The 23,169-nt window shown below is 36.4% G+C and overlaps 2 protein-coding genes across 2 annotated transcripts; one reads left to right on the forward strand and one right to left on the reverse strand.

Annotated features, from left to right (window-relative positions):
• The first annotated feature begins 4,361 nt into the window (after positions 1–4,361).
• On the forward strand, positions 4,362–10,403 carry LOC109149338 (auxin response factor 6-like). The gene is made up of 14 exons (XM_019297055.1): positions 4,362–4,931; positions 5,027–5,139; positions 5,595–5,693; positions 5,790–5,846; positions 5,927–6,085; positions 6,182–6,266; positions 6,627–6,717; positions 6,853–7,017; positions 7,322–7,444; positions 7,777–7,852; positions 8,043–8,190; positions 8,284–9,386; positions 9,521–9,711; positions 9,981–10,403. Exons 1-14 carry the CDS (start codon positions 4,691–4,693, stop codon positions 10,186–10,188), a joined length of 2,859 nt encoding a protein of 952 aa, XP_019152600.1. The 5' UTR covers positions 4,362–4,690; the 3' UTR covers positions 10,189–10,403.
• Positions 10,404–12,943: 2,540 nt separating this feature from the next.
• LOC109149339 lies at positions 12,944–17,843 on the reverse strand. The gene is made up of 5 exons (XM_019297056.1): positions 17,383–17,843; positions 16,975–17,162; positions 16,523–16,579; positions 15,838–15,913; positions 12,944–15,392 (listed from the first exon to the last, which is right to left on the reverse strand). The coding sequence occupies exons 1-5, from the start codon at positions 17,441–17,443 to the stop codon at positions 13,321–13,323; spliced, it is 2,454 nt and encodes an 817-aa protein (XP_019152601.1). The 5' UTR covers positions 17,444–17,843; the 3' UTR covers positions 12,944–13,320.
• Positions 17,844–23,169: the final 5,326 nt, after the last annotated feature.

Below are 23,169 nucleotides of genomic sequence, written 5' to 3' on the forward strand. Positions count from 1 at the left end.
CTTTATCATTGTTATTTACTATTTTAATTTTAACTATTGTTTTTGTTTTTGTTAAATAAAAATAATTTAATATTGAAATGTAAATTTGATTTGGAATAAAAATTAAATATACTAAACACCATAATAGCTATCAATTATTAATGATTAATAATACTTTTACAAATAAAATGCAATCAATGATACCAAAAAATTGCTCAAAATAGATTTTTCAGTTTTAACTTATAAACACACACACACCAAAAAAAAAAAAAAAAAAAAAAAAAAAATTGTCTGTCTAATACCCCATTGTATTACAAAATTGACTTATAATTAGTTTACGAGTCAATATAAATAAATATGATTAAAATGTTGAAAACATTGATATATAAACTAATATATTCAAGATTTCTATCGATCACAATTTATTATATTATAATAAATGTATTTCAATAATATCCATTTATACGAGTTACAATCAAAATTTTGTTTTAAATGAAACTAGAGTTTAAAGTTTGCACTATGTGAGTGTCGTTGTTGTTCAAACTAATTTGTTATAATTAACCATTTTTTAGATACTAAATATGAAGTTGTAATAAATCCGTCTACTTGTTCAAGTCTAACATGAAATCAAGTACGGAGTAATTAGTATTCGTAATAATACTAGAATACCAATATTAATCATTCAGCTAGTTAATTATGATAAAGCCGAGCATGTGAAACATCATGATTTAAACTATACACATGAGTATGGTTTATTTTGTGTACACTATCAAGTAAATTTTTTCAATTTTAGCTTATAAACAAAAATAATAATAATAATAAAATTGCCAAATACCCCATTGTATTACAAAATTTACTTATAATTGATCTACGAGTCAATGTAAGTAAATATGATTAAAATGTTGAAAACAGTGACATATAAACTAATATATTCAATATTTCTATCGATCACAATTTATTATATTATAATAAATGTATTTCTTGACCAGGAATCGAGTCTTACCAGCGGCAGTGTGGGAGCAACCTCTCAAAGTGAGGGGGTTCCTTGTGCGCAGTGAGCACGGTCTAGCCTCTGTAGTTCATGTTCAGTTGAGTTACCATGATTTACATCCTCCCAAATGCTCTGTCGGGTCGGGGTGTGGGGGGCCCTTAGAGTTGGCGTTCAGCCTTGGAAGTATAAATATATTTCAATAATATAAATTTATACAAGTTACAGTTCAAAACTTTTTGTTTTAAATGGAACTAGAGTTTAAATTTTATACTAGGTGAGTATCGTTGTTGTTCAAACTAGTTTGTTATAATTAACCATTTTTAAAATACTAAATATGAAGTTGTAATAAATTCGTATACTTATTCAAGTCTAATATTAAATCAATTAATTAGTATTTTTTATACTAGAATACCAATATTATTCATTCTAGTTAATTATGATAAAGTTGAGCAGGTGAAGCATTGTGATTTCAACTATACACATGAGTATGGTTTATTTTGTGTACACTAGAGTAAAACAAAATATTGTAAAAATATTAAATTGAAATTTATTTAATAATTAAATATAAAGAATTAATAATCAAATAGTTTCATCTACTATTCGCAAGTGATCAATTAACATCTAATTCTTAAAAATATATATAAAAAAAAAAAAACTAATTGGTCACATTTACTTTACAAATTATGTTTGCTTAGCATTTTCTCTAGGTTTCCATCAGGTAAATCTAGGGATGGCAACGGGACGGGGCGGGGGCGGGGAATGGGGTCCCCGTCCCCGAAATAACTCCCCATTCCCCGTCCCCGTCCCGTTCCCCGGCGGGGATGGGGAATTTCTCATCCCCGTCCCCGCGGGGATTTTTCAGAGACGGGGAATCCCCGCTCCATTTTTTGTATTTTGACAATGAATTTGTAAGTTGTTCAAATCTGTGGAACATCAAGTCATAACTCATAATTGAAAGTTATCATATAGAATAAACATATAATTTTTACAAATATAAGTAAACATATAAATAATAACAACAAACTTCAGTAACAATATGTAATAACAATATATATAAGCAATAACAACATACTGTAAGTTATTTCAAAAAAAAAAAAAAAAAAAAACAACAACAACATACTGTAAGTTATTAAAAAAAAAACAAAACAACATACTGTAGGTAAACATACAGATTTCTGTTTTAAATTTTGAAAATAGAAAATATTATAAGTATACATATATATATATTTGTAAATGTCTTAACAGAATTCTAGCAGAAGGGAAACGGAGATGAGTGAATATATTTTAAATTTTGTTTATAAGTTTATTGATTAATATTATATATATATATATATATATATATATATATATATATATATATATATATATATATATATATATATATATATATATATATATATAGAAGAGCGCTCATATGCGGCGGGGTCTTACGGTGCGACGGTGCGGTCAAATTTCAGAATACACCAACAGTGTTAACAATATGAACCAATAGTGTAATAAAAACACACCCCAATGAAGTGTAATAAAACATCACAAAATACACCACATACTCAAAAAAACACACCATATAACTCACCACCCCCAATGGTGTATTTCCGAACAGTGTATGGTGTTTTTACTCACACCTAATGGTGTGTGTTTGGTGATGCAGAGCTCTGTTTACTCTGTTTTGTGTGTTGTATTTCCTAACGTTGATGGTGCATATTTGGTGAACTATTGGTGTTGCCGCCCTGTAAGAAATAATCGCACCGTAAGACACTGCCGCACCCGCCTCTATATATATATATATATATATATATATATATATATATATATATATATATATATATATATATATATATATATATATATATATATATATATATATCAGACCTAGGTTTTAAATTTTTGTAACAGGCTTATGCCTAATTTTCTAAAATTCGGCTTGGCTCGGCCTATTTCTACCCTTACTTGACTCATAACTGAAGGACTACAAATAAATACGGTCATAACCCGAGAACTGAGTCGTCATTACGGTAATAACTCAGGGACCAAATGTGCCATTTTTTCAAAAAGGGAAAAATGGAAAACAGGCCCTTGAATTTTTGTTCCATTTTGTTTTTGTTTTTGTTTATTTTCATAAGAGCCCATGATGTTTACAGATTTCTCCAAGAGCCGCAAAAACTACATTTTGTTAAATTGTTTCTAAACCATATATATATATATATATATATATATATATATATATATATATATATATATATATATATATATATGGGGAATCGGGGTCGGGGCGGGGAATGCTCTCCCCATCCCCGCCCCCGTTCCCCGAAAAAATTTCCCGAACCCGTCCCCATCGGGGCGGGGATCGGTTTTACTCAGTGGTGGCGGGTTGAATTGCCATCCCTAGGTAAATCTTCCAAGTGACATTGAATTTAAATACAAATAATTTAATGTCTTATTTAATTGTTGACCCATTCAAACTCAGAGAAAATCGATACTCTCTCCATCATCATCCTCACCACCATCATCGTAGATGCCGATATGAAAACTAACAATTGTTTGTTGCATCCCACTTGTTACTTGTGTGCCTGAGCAATCCCATAATATTTTTAGTATGGGGTTGCTAAAACTTTATATGGTTGTATCATATTTATATGCATATTACCATGCCTTTTCATGCTTTGTTGTATAGCTCACTGTCATCCATCTTGAAACTCTTCGTTGCCTAATTACTGGACATGTTCGAAGGCATAACTTATTCATGGCCTTGCGCTCCTAGTCACAATTTAAAATTTCATTTATCTTGTTTGCTTCTGTTGGCTCGGTTAGGCATGTACCAACTCTAAAATGTCATATAATCTACGAGGTGTTTGAAATCAAAATTTTCAGGAAACTTTGAACTGGACAGCAAATGAGCGCATTTATTATGTTCATTTTGAATGTGCAGAGTGTCGATAGTACTATCACTCACCAACCTTTCACGAGCACACAAGGAAAAAAACTTAAATGATAGTGCAAAGGCAATAGAAGCTGGTGAGTTGTTTTCATATCGGCAACCACGACAGTGGTGGTGAGGATGAGGAAGGAGATAGTAGCGATTTTCTCTGGGTTTGAATGAGTCAATAATAAAACAAGTCATTAAATTATTTTTATTTAAATTTTATGTCAGCATTATGGAAGAGTTACTAATTTTTTTTTTTTAGTGAAAGGAAGAGTTACCCAATGTAAACATAGAGAAAATGCTAAGTGAACAATATTTTTAAAATAAATATGACTAATTAGATATTATTTTAGAAGAATGGGTTAATTGAACACTTGCCAAGAAAAATAAGAATTTTGATTGTTGCCGAAATTTGCAGAGAACATAGCTGTAGCAAAAATCTATCTTTACCCAATCACTTCAAAATTATTCCCATTTTCTATTATTTTCTCTGTAACTTCCAAAGAGATCTGTTGTATTATGAGCAGAGCCCATTTCAGCTCTCTGCTTGGGAACTATTTACTTATTATTACTCTTCTTTCTTAGGGTTTCCAATCATCTTCCCTCTCTTCTTGCTAGACTGGATACCAACCTACCTTCGAGATCTGCTCCTGTGTTGCTTCCTTGTCTTCTACAGGCGAAAGGGGAATTCCAGGGGGTTGAATAGAGCTGAGGTAGTTGCAGAGAGGATCTGGAGCTTAAAGAATGAAGCAGACGAGGAGGAGGGCGGTGGTGTTTGGTTGCGGGAGTGGGTTCGGATGAGAATATGCTTTTTTGCTGTTTGGGTGGGGGGTGGGTTTGTGGGTGAGGGTACAACCAGTCGCTTCATCACTTTTCTTCTTCCTTTTACGTTTATTTTCTTTTGGGTTTTTGCTTTTTGCTTCAACAAGTTTGTGGGATTTGTAGTCGGTACAAGGAGCAGCTCTTTAGCGGCTCAATCATTTCCCGGGATGAGGGTTTCTTTGGCCGGGGTTAATCCTCAAGCAGAGGAAGGTACAGGTATGTGTTTGTGTTTATGCTTCTTCTTCAACTAGCTCTGTTAGTGGACAGGCTATTATATCTGCTTTTGATGCATATGGTTTTTGTGAGAATAGGTGAGAAGAAATGCTTGAATTCGGAGCTGTGGCATGCCTGTGCTGGCCCGCTTGTTTCCCTTCCTCCGCTGGGAAGCCGCGTCGTCTACTTCCCCCAAGGGCATAGCGAGCAGGTTTGTGTTTTGAACCATGAATTGTTGGATAAGATGCAGATCGGTAGTTGAGTATGCTGCTATAATATGCTGGATTTACTGTGATATTTTGGAGTATCCTCCTGCTTTAGAAGTATTATTAAAAGGGGAATATTGGTTGCTGTTTTGATTTGTTATGTAATGAGAGACTGTAAAAGAAATTATTTAAAACCCATCAGATTTTTCGGTGTTCTATATGTGTCATTATTATTCTATATAAGTGAATTGATACCAGGTTATGATATATCTGAGCCCCAACGGAGTTGATGGCTTGTAGTAGTAGTACCAGATATGATGTTTAATTGAATTATTTATTGCTTTCTAAATAGTCTTCTTTCTTTTTGGAAGATGTTGATTTTTTTTTTATTTATTTTTTCGTATTGATTTGCTATGGAGGTGGGAGTATATGGGTCTAATTGATATTATAATTGTTATAGGTTACTGCTTCAACAAACAAGGAAATAGATGCTCACATACCTAGTTATCCTGGTTTACCAGCGCAACTCATCTGTCAGCTTCACAATGTTACTATGCATGTAAGTTTGCGGTTTCTTTTATGGATTGATATTTGAGTGATACGAACTGTTTTCTCTGTTAAGGGCGGTGGTAACTTAAGAATTTGGGAATTGCAGGCAGATAACGAGACTGATGAAGTATATGCACAGATGACATTGCAGCCGCTAAGTGCAGTATGATACTTTCCCTTTTATGGTTTTAATGATATGTTGTTCCCTTTGATCCTTGCATTAATGAATTCAAATCTGTGCAGCAAGAGCAAAAGGATGTCTGTCTGCTACCTGCTGAACTAGGGATGCCAAGTAAACAGCCAACAAATTATTTCTGCAAAACCTTGACTGCTAGTGACACTAGTACTCATGGAGGATTCTCTGTGCCTCGGCGAGCAGCTGAAAAAGTCTTCCCTCCTCTGGTAGGGCTCATTGCTTTAGATTTTATTGAGTCTTGTAACTTGTCAGCCATCAATTTTTTTTGTTCATGTCATCGTGAAAATTCGTTTATTGTCCAGGATTATTCCCAGCAGCCTCCTGCACAAGAATTGATTGCTAAAGATCTTCACGGGAATGAATGGAAGTTCAGGCATGTTTTCCGGGGTAAGTTTACTCAAACAGTTTTTCAAGTCTAATGGGAAAATTTTAAAAATACTTTTGGGAAATGGCCATCTTCGCCTCATTTTTCCTAAAGGCAACAAATTTTGTGAAAAAGTTTATAGTTGAAGGGTGAACAATGAGTGATTGGACACATAAATAATACATATATCCATTAGCTGATGTCTTTTTCTCTAATTTCCTTTTATTATATTGATAATAATTTATATTTCGGAGGGGCAATAAAGACTGATGAATTGTGTATAAGCAAGATAATACTCTTAAATATATCCAAATTTGCAACTAGCATATGAATTCTGAAAGTAGCTCTTTTAAAGCATTACTGATGTGATTCCTATTGAATAGGACAACCAAAGAGGCATCTCCTGACAACAGGATGGAGTGTATTTGTAAGTGCCAAGAGACTTGTAGCAGGTGATGCTGTCATCTTTATCTGGTAGGGATTATCATCAAATCTCAGCATGAGATGTTTACTTTACCTCTCTTATTCTTTATGGATGTGTGTTCACTAGTGTCTTTACATCTTTGAACATCATGTTACTTCACAAGAAAAACTTGTGTCTTCTGTTAGGAATGAAAACAACCAGTTGCTTTTGGGAATTCGGCGTGCTAATCGTCCACAAACTGTCATGCCTTCATCAGTTTTGTCTAGTGATAGCATGCACATTGGCCTTCTTGCAGCAGCAGCTCATGCAGCTGCAACAAATAGTCGCTTTACTATATTTTACAATCCAAGGTAAGTTTCATTTTCTACTTGATGGCTTTACCTTGACTCCCCAGGATTTTTAATGAGTGGGAGCATACTTGATAATGTATATATTTTCTAAAATTGAGACATAGCAGGTGCCCCCACTTAAACCAAAGTTGATTGACCTCTGTTTACACCTATAAATTCTCTGCCAAAAGACAGTTCTCTATACTTGATTCTTTGATTCTGAATCCTAGTAGTGCAATTTCATTGTTGTGGGTAGGCTCAATTTCAGGTTAACGAGTGCTTGGAGAAATTGAATACATTGATACTCATGTTTTCTGTATTTCAGGGCTAGTCCTTCAGACTTTGTCATACCTCTAGCCAAATATGCAAAAGCTGTGTATCATACTCGAGTTTCTGTTGGTATGCGGTTTAGAATGCTCTTTGAAACAGAAGAATCAAGTGTTCGCAGGTTGGTATTATTTTCATTGTAAAATCCCATGCTTTTTATTGGAATAATTCTCTGAGGTAACCTGCTTTTCATTGTTGTAAAATAAATGCAAATAATTCTTCATTACATGAGTTCAATTTCAGTTACTCTATTGACTTTTCCAAGTGTAGATGTGACTAAAATTCTTTAACACTTAATCCTCAGCGATGACCAATTCCCACCCCCCCCCCCCCCCGCCCACCCACCCACCCACCCTACCCAAAAAATAGTAATAATAATAAAGGAAAATGTCTTTTCTCTGTTCCTGCATCAGTCTATATCTGTGCTCTTACACAAAGTGTGTTTGGATTCAGGTATATGGGTACAATTACTGGCATCAGTGATTTAGATCCTGTTCGCTGGCCAAATTCACATTGGCGGTCTGTCAAGGTTGGTGCATAAAAAATGTAATTCATAATTAGGATTCCTATTTTATAGTTCATAAAAAAATTAATTTCACTTGTATCTGTGGTGGAAGTTTTTCAATTAACATGATTTACAACTTTCAATACCCCAGCTTTTATAGGCTGAACTTATGGATTTAGAGAGTGCTTTCTTACATAATTCTCTGATTTCCCAGGTAGGATGGGATGAATCAACTGCTGGGGAGAGACAGCCTAGAGTTTCCTTGTGGGAAATTGAACCGCTTACAACTTTTCCAATGTATCCAAGCCCATTCTCCCTTAGGCTAAAGCGACCATGGCCATCTGGGCTACCCTCTTTCCCAGGTGTGATTAATTGATGCATTTTTGGCTGATAAGCCATTTCATCTGTATAGTTCTTTAGTCCTTTTCATTATTGTACCCATTTACTGTGTTCAGGTCTCAGCAATGGTGATATGCACATCAGTTCTCCACTTTCGTGGCTGCGTGGCAATATGGGTGATCAGGGAATTCAATCTCTAAATTTTCAGGGATATGGCATTACACCCTTCATGCAACCAAGGCTTGATGCTTCCATGCTTGGTTTACAACCTGATATTTACCAAACAATGGCAACACTTGATTCTTCCAAGCTTGCAAGTCAGCAGTCACTTCTGCAGTTCCAACAGAGCATCCCTAGTTCTTCTTCATCTCTGATTCAGAGTCAAATGTTGCAGCGCCCACATCCTCAACAGAATTTGCTTCAAAGCTTTCAGGAGAACCAGGTTATATCTCAGGCTCAGATTCTACAACAGCAATTGCAGCGTCAGCAATCTTACAATGAGCAGCAACAACAACAACTTCATCCACCCCCAATTCAACAATTTCAAGAGCAACAGCAAATGTCAAAGCCCATCACCAGTCTCCCTAGGATGAATTCAACTACTCAGTCCCAGCTTTCACATTTCCAGGCCTTAAGTTCAACTGTTCCCCAACAGTCTTTTTCTGATCTAGTTGGAAACCATGTTATGACCTCTAATAATTCTTCTACACAGAGTCTTCCTAGGTCTTTTTCTCATGATGAAGCATCACAACTCCTAAACATGCATGAAACCAATCCTTTAGCCACCTTACCCTCGAAGCGAATTGCTCTTGAATCTCAGGTTTCTTCCCGAGCTACTCCATATGTAGTTTCCCAGGCAGATATGATTTCACCTAACTCTAAGGTCTCTGACCTTCCCACTTTTTTGCCACCTTTCCCTGGTAAAGAGTTTCCTGAGTACCAAGGGGTGGCATACTCCCAAGGCAATAATGCTCTACTCGGGGTTAATACAGACTCGTCAATTTTACTGCAGAATGGGATTTCAAACCTCAAAAATAGTGGTGGTGAGAATGGGTTTTTGAATATGCCATTCTCAACCTGTAATTTCACTAGTGGTGTTGGCACGGATTATCCCCTCAACCCAGATATGGGAACTTCTAGTTGTGTGGATGAATCAGGTTTCTTGCAGTCCTCAGAAAATGTGGACCAAGCAAACCCACCTAACAGAACCTTTGTGAAGGTGAGCTCATTATCTGCTGTCTTGACATATGTTTGGAATACAATTACACTACCTGTCAGTAGTTGCCTTCAAAATTCTTCCTAGTGAAGAATTTCTTATCATGGCAGCTTAATGTGTGAGTCTGGCTTCTGCAGGTTCACAAGTCAGGGTCCTTTGGACGTTCACTTGATATCTCCAAGTTTAGCAGCTATCATGAGCTGCGAAGTGAGCTTGCTCGCATGTTTGGCCTTGAAGGCCTGTTGGAGGACCCTGAGAGATCAGGCTGGCAGCTTGTATTTGTTGACCGAGAGAATGATGTACTTCTCCTCGGCGATGACCCTTGGCAGTAAGCACTGACCCTTTTATTTTTCAAATCCTAAACGTTGAAACAATATAGCGCAGCTCCTCCAAAACCGTATCCAATTAAGATACTTTTTCCAAATTCAAAGTTATACTGTTTAGCTCTTTTAAAACCCTGTTAAGCATTTGATAGCTTTTTCATGCTTCCACCAGACCAGACCATATATCATCCTTAACTGTTGCTCAACATTCAATCTTGGAATTTAATGTGTTGCACCTATTACTTGCATATTGAACTTGTGTTTGTGTTGTCAGGGAGTTTGTGAACAATGTTTGGTATATCAAAATACTGTCTCCATTTGAAGTGCACCAGATGGGGAAAGAAGAAGGCATCGATCTTCCAAACAATCTCCCTGCTGCAAATCAGAGGCTCCCAAATGGTGGCAGTAGCTGTGAAGTTCATGTGAGCCAGAAAGAGACTAGAAATATGAATGGAATACCATTGGGGTCTCTTGACTACTAATAAGGAAGACTTAAAATAGTAATGGATCTTCCCAAGGCAACTGTACCATATTAGAACTGTTGTATTCCCTCCCAGGTAAGGTAATCAGATTGTAAATTATAATATGATTAAATTCGTATTCAACTACTACTACTACTACTACTACTACCTTCCTAAATGATGATTTCTGAGAGTAATACATCTTTCTACCAACTCTTATTATGGAAATTTGGTTATATAACTTCCTCTGATATATGCATACTTCCAACTTTCATTGTTCATCCCGACTGTGTTTGGTTCATGGGATTGCATCTCACTGTAACCAGGATAAGGATATCCCTTCCTGCATCTCAGAAAGTAAATGACCCCCTACCCCAAACAGCTTTAATTTCATATTGAATTTTCAACTATAGTGATGTTTCTGGATTAGATATTCTTCAGCTTTTGATTTGATAAAATTGTGTGTTGGTATGATGTGAAAGTGATCATATTTGGTGGCATCATTAGTTAAGTGTGGATAGAAAAAGGCACATGTTAACCATGTGATAGAGTAATGGGATGGGATAAGATCAAACACTAGCTTCTCTATGATGAGTCAGTTTGGGATAGTTAATAAGTATACTCTTAATGTAATTATAAGATTGTGGGTTCCCTTCTTGTAAAGGGTAAAATTTCAAAGTTTTTGGGGTTTTTTTTTGAATAAGAATCAAATTTTGTGGGCGTGTCTCAAACTGTATTTAGTTAGTAAAAAAAAAAAAAAGAAGATAGAAGTAATCCTAAATCAAAATGGAAATGGGCGGACTGGGGCACATGATTATTGAATGGTACCAACTACTAGTGTTTAATTGGATAGGATGGGAAGTAATGTAGTGTGTGATAAAGTCCAAGGTTTGGTTTCTATGTAGGAGAATTGATGATTTAAACAGCTAACCAGCTGGTCTCGTGGGCTGTTCTCTTCTGTTCTGACCCCACTACACTAATCACTTGTACCATCTCACATTCACATCACTCACTATTCTTCATTCTCCTGTGCTGTGGTGTGTTTAACACCTGCTTTTTGCAAAAGACCTTATGGTCAAGCGGCATCGTTGTGGTTCTTCCAAATGGGGAGGTCACAAGTGCAAACTCTAGTTGGGACATTCACTCCTTGTGCTTCAATATGTTGAGAAAGTATGTATGAACAAATATTACATTGTAACATAGTCAATAATCCTCAAAAATAAAAAATAAAAAAACACATGCTTCTTCTTCTTCCTAACATACCATAACTATACATGGAGCAAAACAATATGCACTGCACTGCCTTCTATATATTCTTCTCTCCTCTCTAACCCCCATTGCTTCTGCTTCTTCTACATTCCTACCACCCAACAAAGCTAATTCTATACCTTATATTGTGCCTGCCAACAAAGCTAAAATATCAACTTATTTTGGATTTTGATCAATCAGTTGAACTGTACTCTTGAGACTGTATTGCTCATTGCTCTCCTCAGAGCAATGGGACAATCTAAGGCTTCATCGACACTTGTAGTCTCTCTTGGTGGTTGGTGGTCATGCTACAAACCCTTTATATACTTGTTAGGGTATATAAGATCTTTCGAGATAATCAATCTAATATATTATCATATTATTAAAAAAAAAAAAATAACAACCAATTTTTTAAGAAAATAAATTTAGAAAGCGAATGGATTAATGATGGAAACCTCAAGACCCACATTTATCAAAATATTCCACTTCTTTAGAAGGCCATTAGAGCACGTGGTGTGAAAATGATGGGAGTGTATGGCCACCGAATTATTTGGTTGAAGCAATCATGATGTTAACCAACATCACAAACTATTAAGATCACCCAACTCTTATATGTTCACACTTCAATTCTGATTGGTTTTTAATTGGAAAAATCAATGCCACCGTCCAGATAATATTAAATATCCCAAAATATCATATCTGACCGTATGTCGCTCCTATGACCCTATTTGATAACATAGTTAGCTTATCAATTCAAAATGCTAAAATTTAAAAAACTGCTCAAAGCAACTTTTTTTATCAACTTTTTGAAAAAGCCATTTTACTTGTCAATTCAAAAAGCTACTCAAAACAACTTTTTTGATCAGCTTTTTGAAAATGTCATTTTGCATGTAATCAGCTATCACTTAACAACTAATTTACTACACATTTTTCTACAATCAGCTAATGTTATCAACTAGCCAAACCCACTAACTCAATCAGCTAACAACTATTTACCAAACATCCCCTATTAGTTTTGTACATATCAACCAATTTGTTGGCCTTCAGTTGAAGGCCTGTGTGATGCTTTCCCTTAGTTTTCTCTTCTACATTCACTGATCATTTGTTACCCCACACTAGAGGTAGAGGTGCAAATGAGTAAAATCAAAAGTTTGAATTTTTAAGACCAATCAAACTGGAACTCGAGTCACTATAACTATTTCAAGATCAAACTCAAATCTGCCTAGACTCAAGCTCGGCTTGACTCGTTTGAATCCTTGTCACACATTCCATATGTCAACAAAATCTTCGATTTACAAGAACGATTGTACCTCAAGCCCACCTTGTGACCCTAGCCAATAAAGAACCACAAAAAGATAAACCAACCTAGATTTCCATAATTTCAACAAAATCTAAATACTACAATTCTGTCCTTGTAAGAAAAAGGTTGCAAACCTGCAGAACCAAACTCTCATCCTGAAACATGGCAACTGAGCTACAAAAGAGAAACCACATCAGCAGCTGAAACTCTTCATTGTTCACCTGTACATTCTACATTTCTACCCTTCAAGCTTTTTATATAAAAGAGTGCATAAGAGAAAGCTCTTGGAACAGAATTTCACTCATTCACATAATACAAAGTTATTAAGACATTGTCTTGTCACAAGGAGAGAACATATTCTAACCCAGAAACGAGAACAATAAAACTAAAAGAGAAGATGCAGAGAGAGTGCAAAGAGAACGGGGAGGGGAAGAAAACAAGTTGACATGAAAGAGAGAACACTACAGGCAGTAAAATGATGCCTATAGTATATGCATACCCTTGTTTCTGTTTCTGGCTATTCAATGGCACAAGCAGCCAAGTGATGACCTTGAGAATTATGTATATACAACTGGGACATTGTAATGACACCTTTGACATCCCTGCTAACAGCTCACAGACTCAGCATTTATTTTTCTGCTGCTTCCACCACGAGAGTTGAATCCTGCAAGAGGTATGGAACCCTGGCCAAAATTCATTAACATCTTCCTCTGGAGCTCATTTGTGTGGGGAAGGCTAGCACGTAAAAGTTCCACAGGCATTTCACTGTTTATGGCCCTTGCTACCTCTGGACTAATTACGTCTGTGCTTGTTTCTGTCTGTGCAACTGCTTGCATTATATTATCAAATTTACAAACACAATATTTCGTAAGAAGTTTGAAAAAGGCATCAAATGATGCCTGCCATAGGGCAGGGTTAGGCATGCTGAAGCTGTTTGCAGCCTGAGGATCAGTTAACAGGTAAGATGCCCTTTCCAGAACAGATTTTAAGATGAGCGAGGCCCCATCCCCAGCAGGGCTTCCAAGTGGGCGGAGAGGTGGTTGCTCTGAGGAACATACTACAGCAGCTAGACAAGCACTAAGTGAATTAAGATCCATACCACTGACACAGGTTGACACTGTCTTTGCAAGATTAGAAATGGTCTCACCTGCCCCATGCTCACATGATAGACCACCAAATAAAAACCTTAGATGACGAAAAATTGCCATGCAAACGATCCTAGCAAGATCTCCACCAGGAATGAGAAGCTGAAGGTATCTTGAAATGAGTTTCTGGCCCTTGGGAATAGAGACCAACCATAGAAACACAATGTCATCCCTTGGACTCAGCTCAGATGGGCCGCTAGTTTTTCCAAGTGGGTCAACAAGTTGAAGTGAAGCTGCCATACCTTCCAGAAGCATCTGCCTCTTTCGCCTAAGCTGAGCACCTCCATCTTGTGGCTGACTAAATTGAAGAAGCCGGTCAATGTCATCAACCTCAAGAAGAAGATAGAAACTATCCTCTATTGTAATTCTAGCAGCAAACTTAGGGTCCTGCTCCAAAGGGGTCTCTTGTACTTTCTGCTCACTACTGCCACAAACAGAAGAGCCTGGTGGATTGGCTTCAAGAAGAGAGCTCGGCCTACGAATGGAAGAAAAGGAAACCCGTCCTTGAGAATCAACGCGTAGATGAGGCAGTAACTCTGTGCTATTACGAGACCGTGACGGTTGCTCCTTGTTTGGACAGAGACGATATTTTGCTCTAGACTCAGCTGCCTTCTTAGCAAGTCGAGCTTGGTGGTAATAATCATCTATATATGGATCATTGCAATGCGTTCCAGCATGCTGCATTCTGAGAATATTTTCTATTTCTTCACCTGTCATATACTTGGATTTGAACTGCAAGACACTACTTTCATTCTTCTGGCTACCTGAATCAGGGCCTTGTTGAGCAAATCGCACACTTTTACCTTTATGTGATTTAGGTCTTGAATCTTTCACATCAGATAGTACATATTTACCCAGGTGAGATGGCGCAGAAAGAGAATTATGCAATTGGGACTGCATTACTGGAAAATGGGGAAGAGATGCTTGAGCAGAAAGATGTAGTCTTCTCTGCTGGGAGGACATCAACTGAGGTGAAAATAGCACATTGTGCTGCAGGAATTGATGTGGCAAACTGTTGTTTGAGAGACTAGAATGATCACCATGGAATAGGTTTGAATGGTTGGCCCAACTGTTTTGTAGGTGGTTATTTACAGAGAAACCAGGAGAGGTTAATTGGGGCATATTTCCATACTGAAGCCCATGAGAAAAGCCAGACAGATGCACATTAGAATTTGACAGAGAAGACAAATTTGTAGCAGAGAATGGTGACTGATGCCCAAGTGAGGAAATATTACGGTGTTGGGAAAAGCCACGTGGTGAACCCTGTTGAGATCTGCCACCAGGAGGAAAGGAAGTAAAAGCAGATTTTGGTACTGAAATAGGTTCACTGGAGCAGTGTTGTAGCTGCTGTGGTTGCTGCTCAGGATATGAAGACGTTCTATAAAGTGGTTTTGACTCCGAAAGATGTATAGAAGAGAGGTGTGGCTGAGAAGACCATCTTTTGGTTTCCCTGTAACATTCAGTATCAGAGAAATGTTGATCAAGCCAGTCAGGAAGATCAGCATCTTTTGCCCAGTCAGCTGTAGATGAACCTACACGGAACTTTTCATTAATATAGAATCCTACGATTGACAAATTTAAGACAGGAGAAATGGATTAAGGCAAAGATTGTAGAATTCATGCTCAAATTTCTAGATTTTTTGTTTCCTGGTGTCTTTGTCCAACTAAAAGCAAGTAATAACCGTGAGTTTCTCTGGGGTCAGGTTGTGATCATCCTAGAAAACAATTAGAGTAAGCCCATTTTAGTTCCATTCATTGACCTTTCCTATTTACTGATAACTAGTAATATCCAAAGATGCCTTCAATATGGAACTATATGATGCATAAGAGAACACATTCTCTGCAAAAAGTTAAGTGATGGCAAATATTGTGACAAGTGCAAGGAAAATCACTATGCAAATAGGTAATAAATATAAATTTAAAAACTGAGCAATATATGATGACACCATGGATGTATATTGGAATATGAATACTCACTTTCCCTTGAAAAAGATCCCGATCCACGGTCACCAATAACCCCAGGATGCCTTGGACCTGCAACAACTCTGTTCAACTGGAAGGAGAATTTATGTGAAGTCACAAGAAAAATACAAAGCCTATAGTCTAGAAAAGAATACTAAGATGATAGCAATGATTTAAGAAAAATTGTACTACAAAAATGATGATAATTAACTTGGCACAGATATAATACCTTTTTGCATGAGATGATAATGATGATTGATGACTAATGCATAAAATTATCATGGCAAATATAATATGTTCAACCTATACCATTACATGTAAATTATGGTAAAGGTAATCCTGAAAAGGTTAGGCCTTAGGACAGACAATTTAATATTCATATAAAAACCTCTAAGAATAGTATAATCCTTGAAAGCATCAAGTTTACAGGAAATTTTACACTTGAATATCATTTACAATGCATGTTTTTATCAGCTTCGTTCGTGTACACAGCAAACACAAAACTAAAAAAGAAATACCATTGGCAAAATCAGAATTGCTATGAGTATTAGAACAACATTACATTGATTTCAAATTCAAAAAAAAAATTAAAAAAAAAAATGAAGAAATGCTATGAAAAACTCTAGTACAATGATGAAGGGAAAGAAGATAACACCGAAGAGTTTAATTGCTGCAGAATTGAAAATTCCATCTGGCTGACCTTCAAAAAGGTTGTTGCTAGGTCATCTAAATCAGATAAAGATCCTAGTCCAGATCCCTGCAAATAAAGAATTAGAGGCAACACATAGGTCAGTCAAGTAAGTTATTATCATGTAATAACTAGATATCAAATGCTGCAAACACAAGTATAGATAAGGAATAACTCATAGGTAAACGACCATAACAAACTTGAAAATATAATCAACAGAAGCTAAAGCAAGGAGGAAAGACATACACACAGAAACACGTTGAGATCATAGGATATTCAAAAATAAAGTAGCAGATTCTTATCAGTTTCTGTCATCTTCTGTTTATGAAACACAATAACCTCAGTTCATAATTTTGCACATTTCTTCCCAGTGAGTGGAATCAAGCAATACTTGGGCTTCATTTACTTGCCACTTCCAGGATAGTAATCAAGAACATAGCAAAGCAAAGCAAAACAAAACATACCTCTTCTTTCTCAAATAAATGATACTCATGCACCCCATCATCGCCACCGCCAAATCCTCCGGCAACGGGAGCACCGCTACTACTAGTATCCTCCCGCACCTCCTCATCCTCTAAACCGCCCAACTCAATTTCCTCCGCAATGTCCCGCCCGAAGAAGGCATATTGAGAAGCGTTGAAAACTCCACTATCTGCACCGAACCCCACAAAACAAACAAAAGTCAGCTCATTTCACAAATCCCCAAGCCTCAGCATTCTCCCAATCCAAAACAACAAAAGAATCTGGCTTAGAAGAGAATCTCCAGTCTCCAGAACCACAAATCAAGGAATAAACTCCAACCACTTCCTCTCCTATTGAAAACAACAATCGAGAATTGAAAATCAAGAGAGAGAGAGCAGAGAGCTGAATACCAGAAGCGGAACTAGAGGAGTCGGTGAAGTCCTTGAAATCCCGTCCAGAGGATCTCTCCATAATCAGAAGAACAGCTAGCAAATCCGGAGCCTCAGCAACCCCTACAGATTCACACACGCACACGCATACGCATACACATATACATACATCTATAGACAAAAGAAGTGAATATTTCACCTAATACAATAAGCGCTTTTCGTGAATGACTGGAATTCTAGGGTTCGGCAGAAAACAGGGATGATGAAGGAGCAGGTAGAGTATAGAAGACAGTAAGTAGCGTGTATTGTAGAGTTGCAGGTAGAAATAAATATACGGTGGAGTTGAGGAGAGGAGAGGAGGCTCTAATGGGGTCAACGAAAGTGAAAGGAGAGAGAATGCGTTTTTGCACAGAGAGAGAATCAGTACCCCCGCATCCGTACTACTGATAGATTTTTATTTTTCTTTGGGTGTGTATACAACTATACAACTATACTACGCATTATTCTTTCTTATTATTAAGTTTGTAGATGTAAATGTATATATAGAAATAATATATATATTTTTTTATTTTTCTTTTACAAAAGATCTTGTGAGAGTATCTCACTTATCTTTATTTCAGTCGAGATAAAAATGTAATACGAAAATAAAAAATTTATTACTTTATAAGAAAAATGTAATACGGAGTATTTTATTATTGATTAGTATTACATTTTCAGTATGGACATTACATTTTTATTTTGATTCGACTCGGACAAGAATTCGTGAGACGGTCTCACAAAAGACTGCTCAAAATACAATTAAGACAAACAAACTTATAGTAAACTGTTACCTATAAATATAAAACAAATAATATAATCAACTCTATGAATTATTATATTTATAACAAATTTTATGATCAGATTGATTTTCAAAAATTTCAATTCAAATATAGACAAACATTTAATGTTCGATATCATACCCAATTTTAAATTCAGATACACAATAATCTAAAATATTTAAATATATATTCCTTAACTATTTAGAGCATCCACAATAGTTGATTTTCTGTACGATTATTGAGAGATTTTTGTAAGGTGTGATTAAAAAAGAGATAAAAATGTGAATGAATAAGAAGAAAAAATAAAAAATAACAAAACTGACATTTAAAAATAAAATAAAAAGTTAAACAAAAGTCAGAGTGGCCGCCAGCTGGCGACCACTATGACTCGCCCAGCGGCCGCACCTCCCTTCCTTTAAAAAAAAAAAAAAAAACAAAAACAACTCTGATATTATTTTGGGTCTTTGCAAGCCAATTATTTCTCAATTAATTGATTCTCACATCAGCTATGATCGTGAACAAGAGTTATTTAATGTGACATTCTTCTCAAAATATCCTTTGATAGTGTTGCTCTTATGTTTACTTACAATTTAAATTTCCATTCAGATTTAGTGTGTAGTTCATAAAATCCAAATAATGCCAATCCATTTAGGTTTATTTAGTAACTAGTTATTTTACGCGCTTTGCGCGAATGGAATAATGCAATTATATTTTTAAATAAGTATTTCAAAGTATATTAATATAATATTATATCAAAGATGTTTATGCATATGTAAATAAATGTTGAATTTGTTTTTTTAAATTGGTAATTTAAAGTATATAAATGCAAGATAATATATGAGATATTGATTATATTGTCACTAAAATAAATATTTGCAACTTTGTAATAACGCTAGTCTAAAAACGATAGTCTAAATAACTACTATTTTTGGTTTAAATTTTTCTAATTGTTCTTAAATTAATTCTCGTTTGGGTAGCATTATATTATCATTGTCTTCATTTTCAGTACATGTCCTCTCTTTTTTTATTGGTAGTGTGTATGTGCAATTGGGTTATTGGTGGTAGCATAGATGGATTCATCGCCATTTGACATGTACGAGTATGCGGGATACTTGAAAAAGAATCACATATGTGAGAGAGAAGTGAGGGTCGCTTCAAATGACAATTGAATAGAGATCAATTCTTTAAAAACTATTCCAGAACCAGAAACGGTGACTCACGACCAAAACAGGCACAATCATGAGAACATAGCGTGGTTGGAAGGTTCTTGTGTGAGATATGTCATCGTCTACACAAACGACAGTCGGTTCAAAGAATCGCGTTCTATCGAACAACCAGTAGAGTAAGTATATCTTCACAAGGAAAGGCACCTATCTATCCTATGCAGGGATCGACCGTTGAACACAGTTGTTTCCGATTTTAAAACAACCACGAAAATCAAATTTTCATTCATGTGGGGGATTGTTTAAACAAATAATATGCATAAAATGACATTTTAAGTGGCTATTTTATGGTACAATTATTAGTGGGGTCCACTTCCGATTGGGTCGGGTTGACGTGGATTCAGGTTCATCATACTGAGACGAAGAGATTGATATATTGTATGCTCAAAAACAGATAATGAGAAATTGATTATCAAAGTAGACCAATTTGAGTTGGAGAAATAAAAGGGAAAGACTTTAAACTAGTCTTTTTCTCACATTGGTTTGGGAAGTGGGTTTGCACCACTTTTTATACAAGAGCTTTTTCTAAAGCTTATTGAATTGTATAACATAGAGGTTCTCTCTCGTGCAGGGGTACAAATCAAATTCCAAAATTAGTCTTAAAAGGCTTGACTCGTGTAAACTTCGTCCACAACGCTCCTAGCATCGTTGGGATGTAGCAAAAAAACCAGAAACCTTGGCCGCAACGCTCCTAGCATCGTCGTTAGGAGGCGGCAAATAAGGTTTTAAGGAAAGAGTGACTCGTTCTAACTACCTACCAGAAATACCCTTTCGTCCCTGTGGTTGTCTTTCCCATATTTTTTCCATTTTTTCCATAAATAACAATAATCATTTTTTCGTAGAATTATTATTGAATTTTTTGCCAACACTATCATATGGACAAAACAATAATACAATCAAATATTTGCTATTAGCTACTGAAAAATGTTTTCCTCAAGAATGAAGAAAAAGTTTTCGACTCCTCGCCCTTAGTATTATTAATAAAAATTAGTAGGACAATGTTGTCCAGTAGAACGTTGTTGTTGTTGTTATTATTATTATTATTATTATTATTATTATTATTATTATTATTATTATTATTATTATTATATATATATTAGTCTTTATACTCATTTTTCATAGCAATTTAAAACCAAACCAAACAATAGAATAAATATTTTTCCAGCAATTTTTTTCTATCAATTAAACAATGTAATTATTCTTCATGGTACTGTATTTGATATGAAATTTCAATTCCATTCATTCTCAAATATTTGTTTCATGAACCAAAACGGGTGTTAATTTATTAATTAATTTTTCTATCAAACAAAAAGTAATCAAAGATGGGGTTTGGCTTCATTATGAGGGATTCAATCGGGTCTTTTGTTACTGTCAAAGAAGTTCTCTAGAAAGGAGTTTTTAAACCAGCATAAGCGGAGACTATGGGAGTTAGAGATACGCTAAAATGGCTGAAGATGCTGAATCTGGATCATGTTCAGGTGGAGACAGATTGCATCAACGTTGTCAATGCAATGAAGAATCAGGGTCCGTTTACTAACAGAAAACTGTTCTCTGTTTTCATTTTCTAATTTTTCAATTTTCATTCTTTGTTTTCAATTCTCTGTTTTCTGTTTAGAAAATTTGTTTACTAACATAAAACTGTTCTCTGTTTTTTGTTTTCTAATTTTTTAGTTTTCACCTAAAATTTAGTTTATTGAGTTCAATCAAAATCTAAAACATTATATAGAGTTTAATTCTTAATTTTGATAATGTAAATAATGTCTAACTTTAAAGTGTAAGCAAATAAATTATGTTTAAATAAGTAAGGTAAGTAGAAAATATAGAAGATAGTGATAAGTAAAATAAGATGATAATTAATGTAATCATAGTAATGTGGTTATAGTGACATATAACTAAATAGATGATAGATGATTCTGTTTTCTATTTTGAAAACAGTTTTTAAGTGTGTTTCAGTTTTTCGGAAATTTTCAAAAATTATTTTCAGTTTTGAAAATGGAAATTGTGTTAGTAAACATGTTTTCTGTTTTCTATTTTCCAGTTTCCGGAAATTCTCAGAAATTTCCAGTTAGTAAACGGCCCCTCAGTTTTTGCATTCATCTTTTGATCTCATTACCCATGATGCTAATAAAATAGCTAGAGATTTTTCTAATATCTACTTCTTTTTTTTTTTTTTTTTGGTAGAGGGAAGGGGCCAAGGCCCCAAGGGAACTAAATAACACGTCTCGTAGCTACGCCATTCGCATCGCGATCCAGGATGTGGTGAGCCCGTCGGGAGGATGGGGAAGGATAGTCACCCCCCACGGAGAACTTTGTCCCAAATTAGCTAGAAAATCCGCACACTGGTTGCCTTCTCGGAGAGTGTGAACAATGTCAAAGACTGGGAAGAACCGCATAAGCGTTTTACAATCAGAAATAAGCGTGTTCGCTTCCGGAGAAGAACTTGTATCTCCCTTTAGAACTTGCACCACTGCCAAAGAGTCCACTTCTGCCAACAAAGAGTGTAGACCAAGATCTTTTGCGAGGCAAAGACCTTGCCGGAGACCCCATAACTCCGCAACGAAGCTATCTGTAATACCAATTTTAGTAGTGAAACCCGTGATCCATCTACCCTGGTGATCGCGTAGGACGCCCCCCGCGCTAGCGACGCCAGTGGAGGAACGTTTCGCCCCATCTGTATTCAGTTTCACTATCCCCGGTTGTGGTGGGAGCCAGTGAACCCATGTTTGCTTAGCTACCAACGGGCCATTGAATTTCCTTAGGGCGCATTGGTATCCTTCCGCTTCTGCTTTCGCTGAGTTGAGAATGTCCAAAGCGGACGCCCAAAGGTTGTTGAAGATAGCTGTATTCCTAGCCTTCCAAATATGCCACAAGATGAAGGGGAAGAGGTGCCGCCAGGTGTCATTAGCAGCACCTTGGAGACCATCCGTACAGGCCAACCTCATCCAGTTGAAGAGAGGAAGGTGGTTGATGGTGTTGAACCCAGGTGGAGAAGCAGCAAGGCGCCAACAGTCGATCGTCCTTTCACACTGTCTAAAAAGGTGGTCAAGAGACTCTTCACCAGTGCCACAAATCGGGCAGATTCCGTCTACTGCGAGGCCACGCCTTACCCGTTCGCTGTTCACTAGGAGACCATCCTTAGCAATCTTCCACATGAAAATTTTTATCTTCTCCGGACACTTGGTGCGCCATAGCCAATCATAGGAGTCTGACTCGTCCCCTGTACCTGAAATAAAGGAAAAAGTAGAACTAACAGTGACAATGCCAGTACCTGAGTGAGGCCAAAAGATTCTGTCGTAAGAGCCGCTTGAGACGGGGATGGGGATAGCGCGAATGCAGTCCACCATAGAAGCCGGTAGAAGTGGTTCTAATTCAGCCACCTTCCAATCGTTGCTGTCTGAGATGAAGTGACTAACTGTTTTATGATAATCAGCGTCAGGTATGGGGAGGGGAATAAGAGAGGAAAGTTCTTTATCTCCCATCCACCGGTCATGCCAAAAGCTAATAGAGGAACCAGTGCCAATTTTCCAACGCACCCCATCTTTAAGAATTTGTCTGCCTTTCAAGATGCTACGCCAGCCCCAAGAGGGATTGCCAGTGTTGGAGGCAGTCCAGAAGTCCCCATTTTTAATATACTTCTCACGAATGACTTTAACCCAAAGTTTGCTTTGATTGGTCGAGACTTGCCAGGCCAATTTGGTGAGAAACGCCATGTTGAAATCAATAGCTCTACGAATACCAAGGCCCCCAGCGTCCCGGGGTTTACAGAT

Source organism: Ipomoea nil, unplaced genomic scaffold, assembly GCF_001879475.1.
Source record: "Ipomoea nil cultivar Tokyo-kokei standard unplaced genomic scaffold, Asagao_1.1 scaffold2159, whole genome shotgun sequence".
Lineage (NCBI taxonomy): Eukaryota > Viridiplantae > Streptophyta > Magnoliopsida > Solanales > Convolvulaceae > Ipomoea > Ipomoea nil.

Bases quoted from the DNA above. Each gene is read 5' to 3' on its own strand.
- LOC109149338 (XM_019297055.1), top strand. From the start codon at position 4,691: ATGAGAATATGCTTTTTTGCTGTTTGGGTGGGGGGTGGGTTTGTGGGT. The intron at 7,018-7,321 runs GTAAGTTTCATT...TCTGTATTTCAG, and splicing joins ACTATATTTTACAATCCAAG to GGCTAGTCCTTCAGACTTTG. The intron at 8,191-8,283 runs GTGTGATTAATT...TACTGTGTTCAG, and splicing joins TGGGCTACCCTCTTTCCCAG to GTCTCAGCAATGGTGATATG.
- LOC109149339 (XM_019297056.1), bottom strand. From the start codon at position 17,443: ATGGAGAGATCCTCTGGACGGGATTTCAAGGACTTCACCGACTCCTCT. The intron at 17,163-17,382 runs GTATTCAGCTCT...GGTTCGGTGCAG, and splicing joins CTCCTCTAGTTCCGCTTCTG to ATAGTGGAGTTTTCAACGCT. The intron at 15,914-16,522 runs GTCAGCCAGATG...TTCTCCTTCCAG, and splicing joins TAGCAACAACCTTTTTGAAG to TTGAACAGAGTTGTTGCAGG.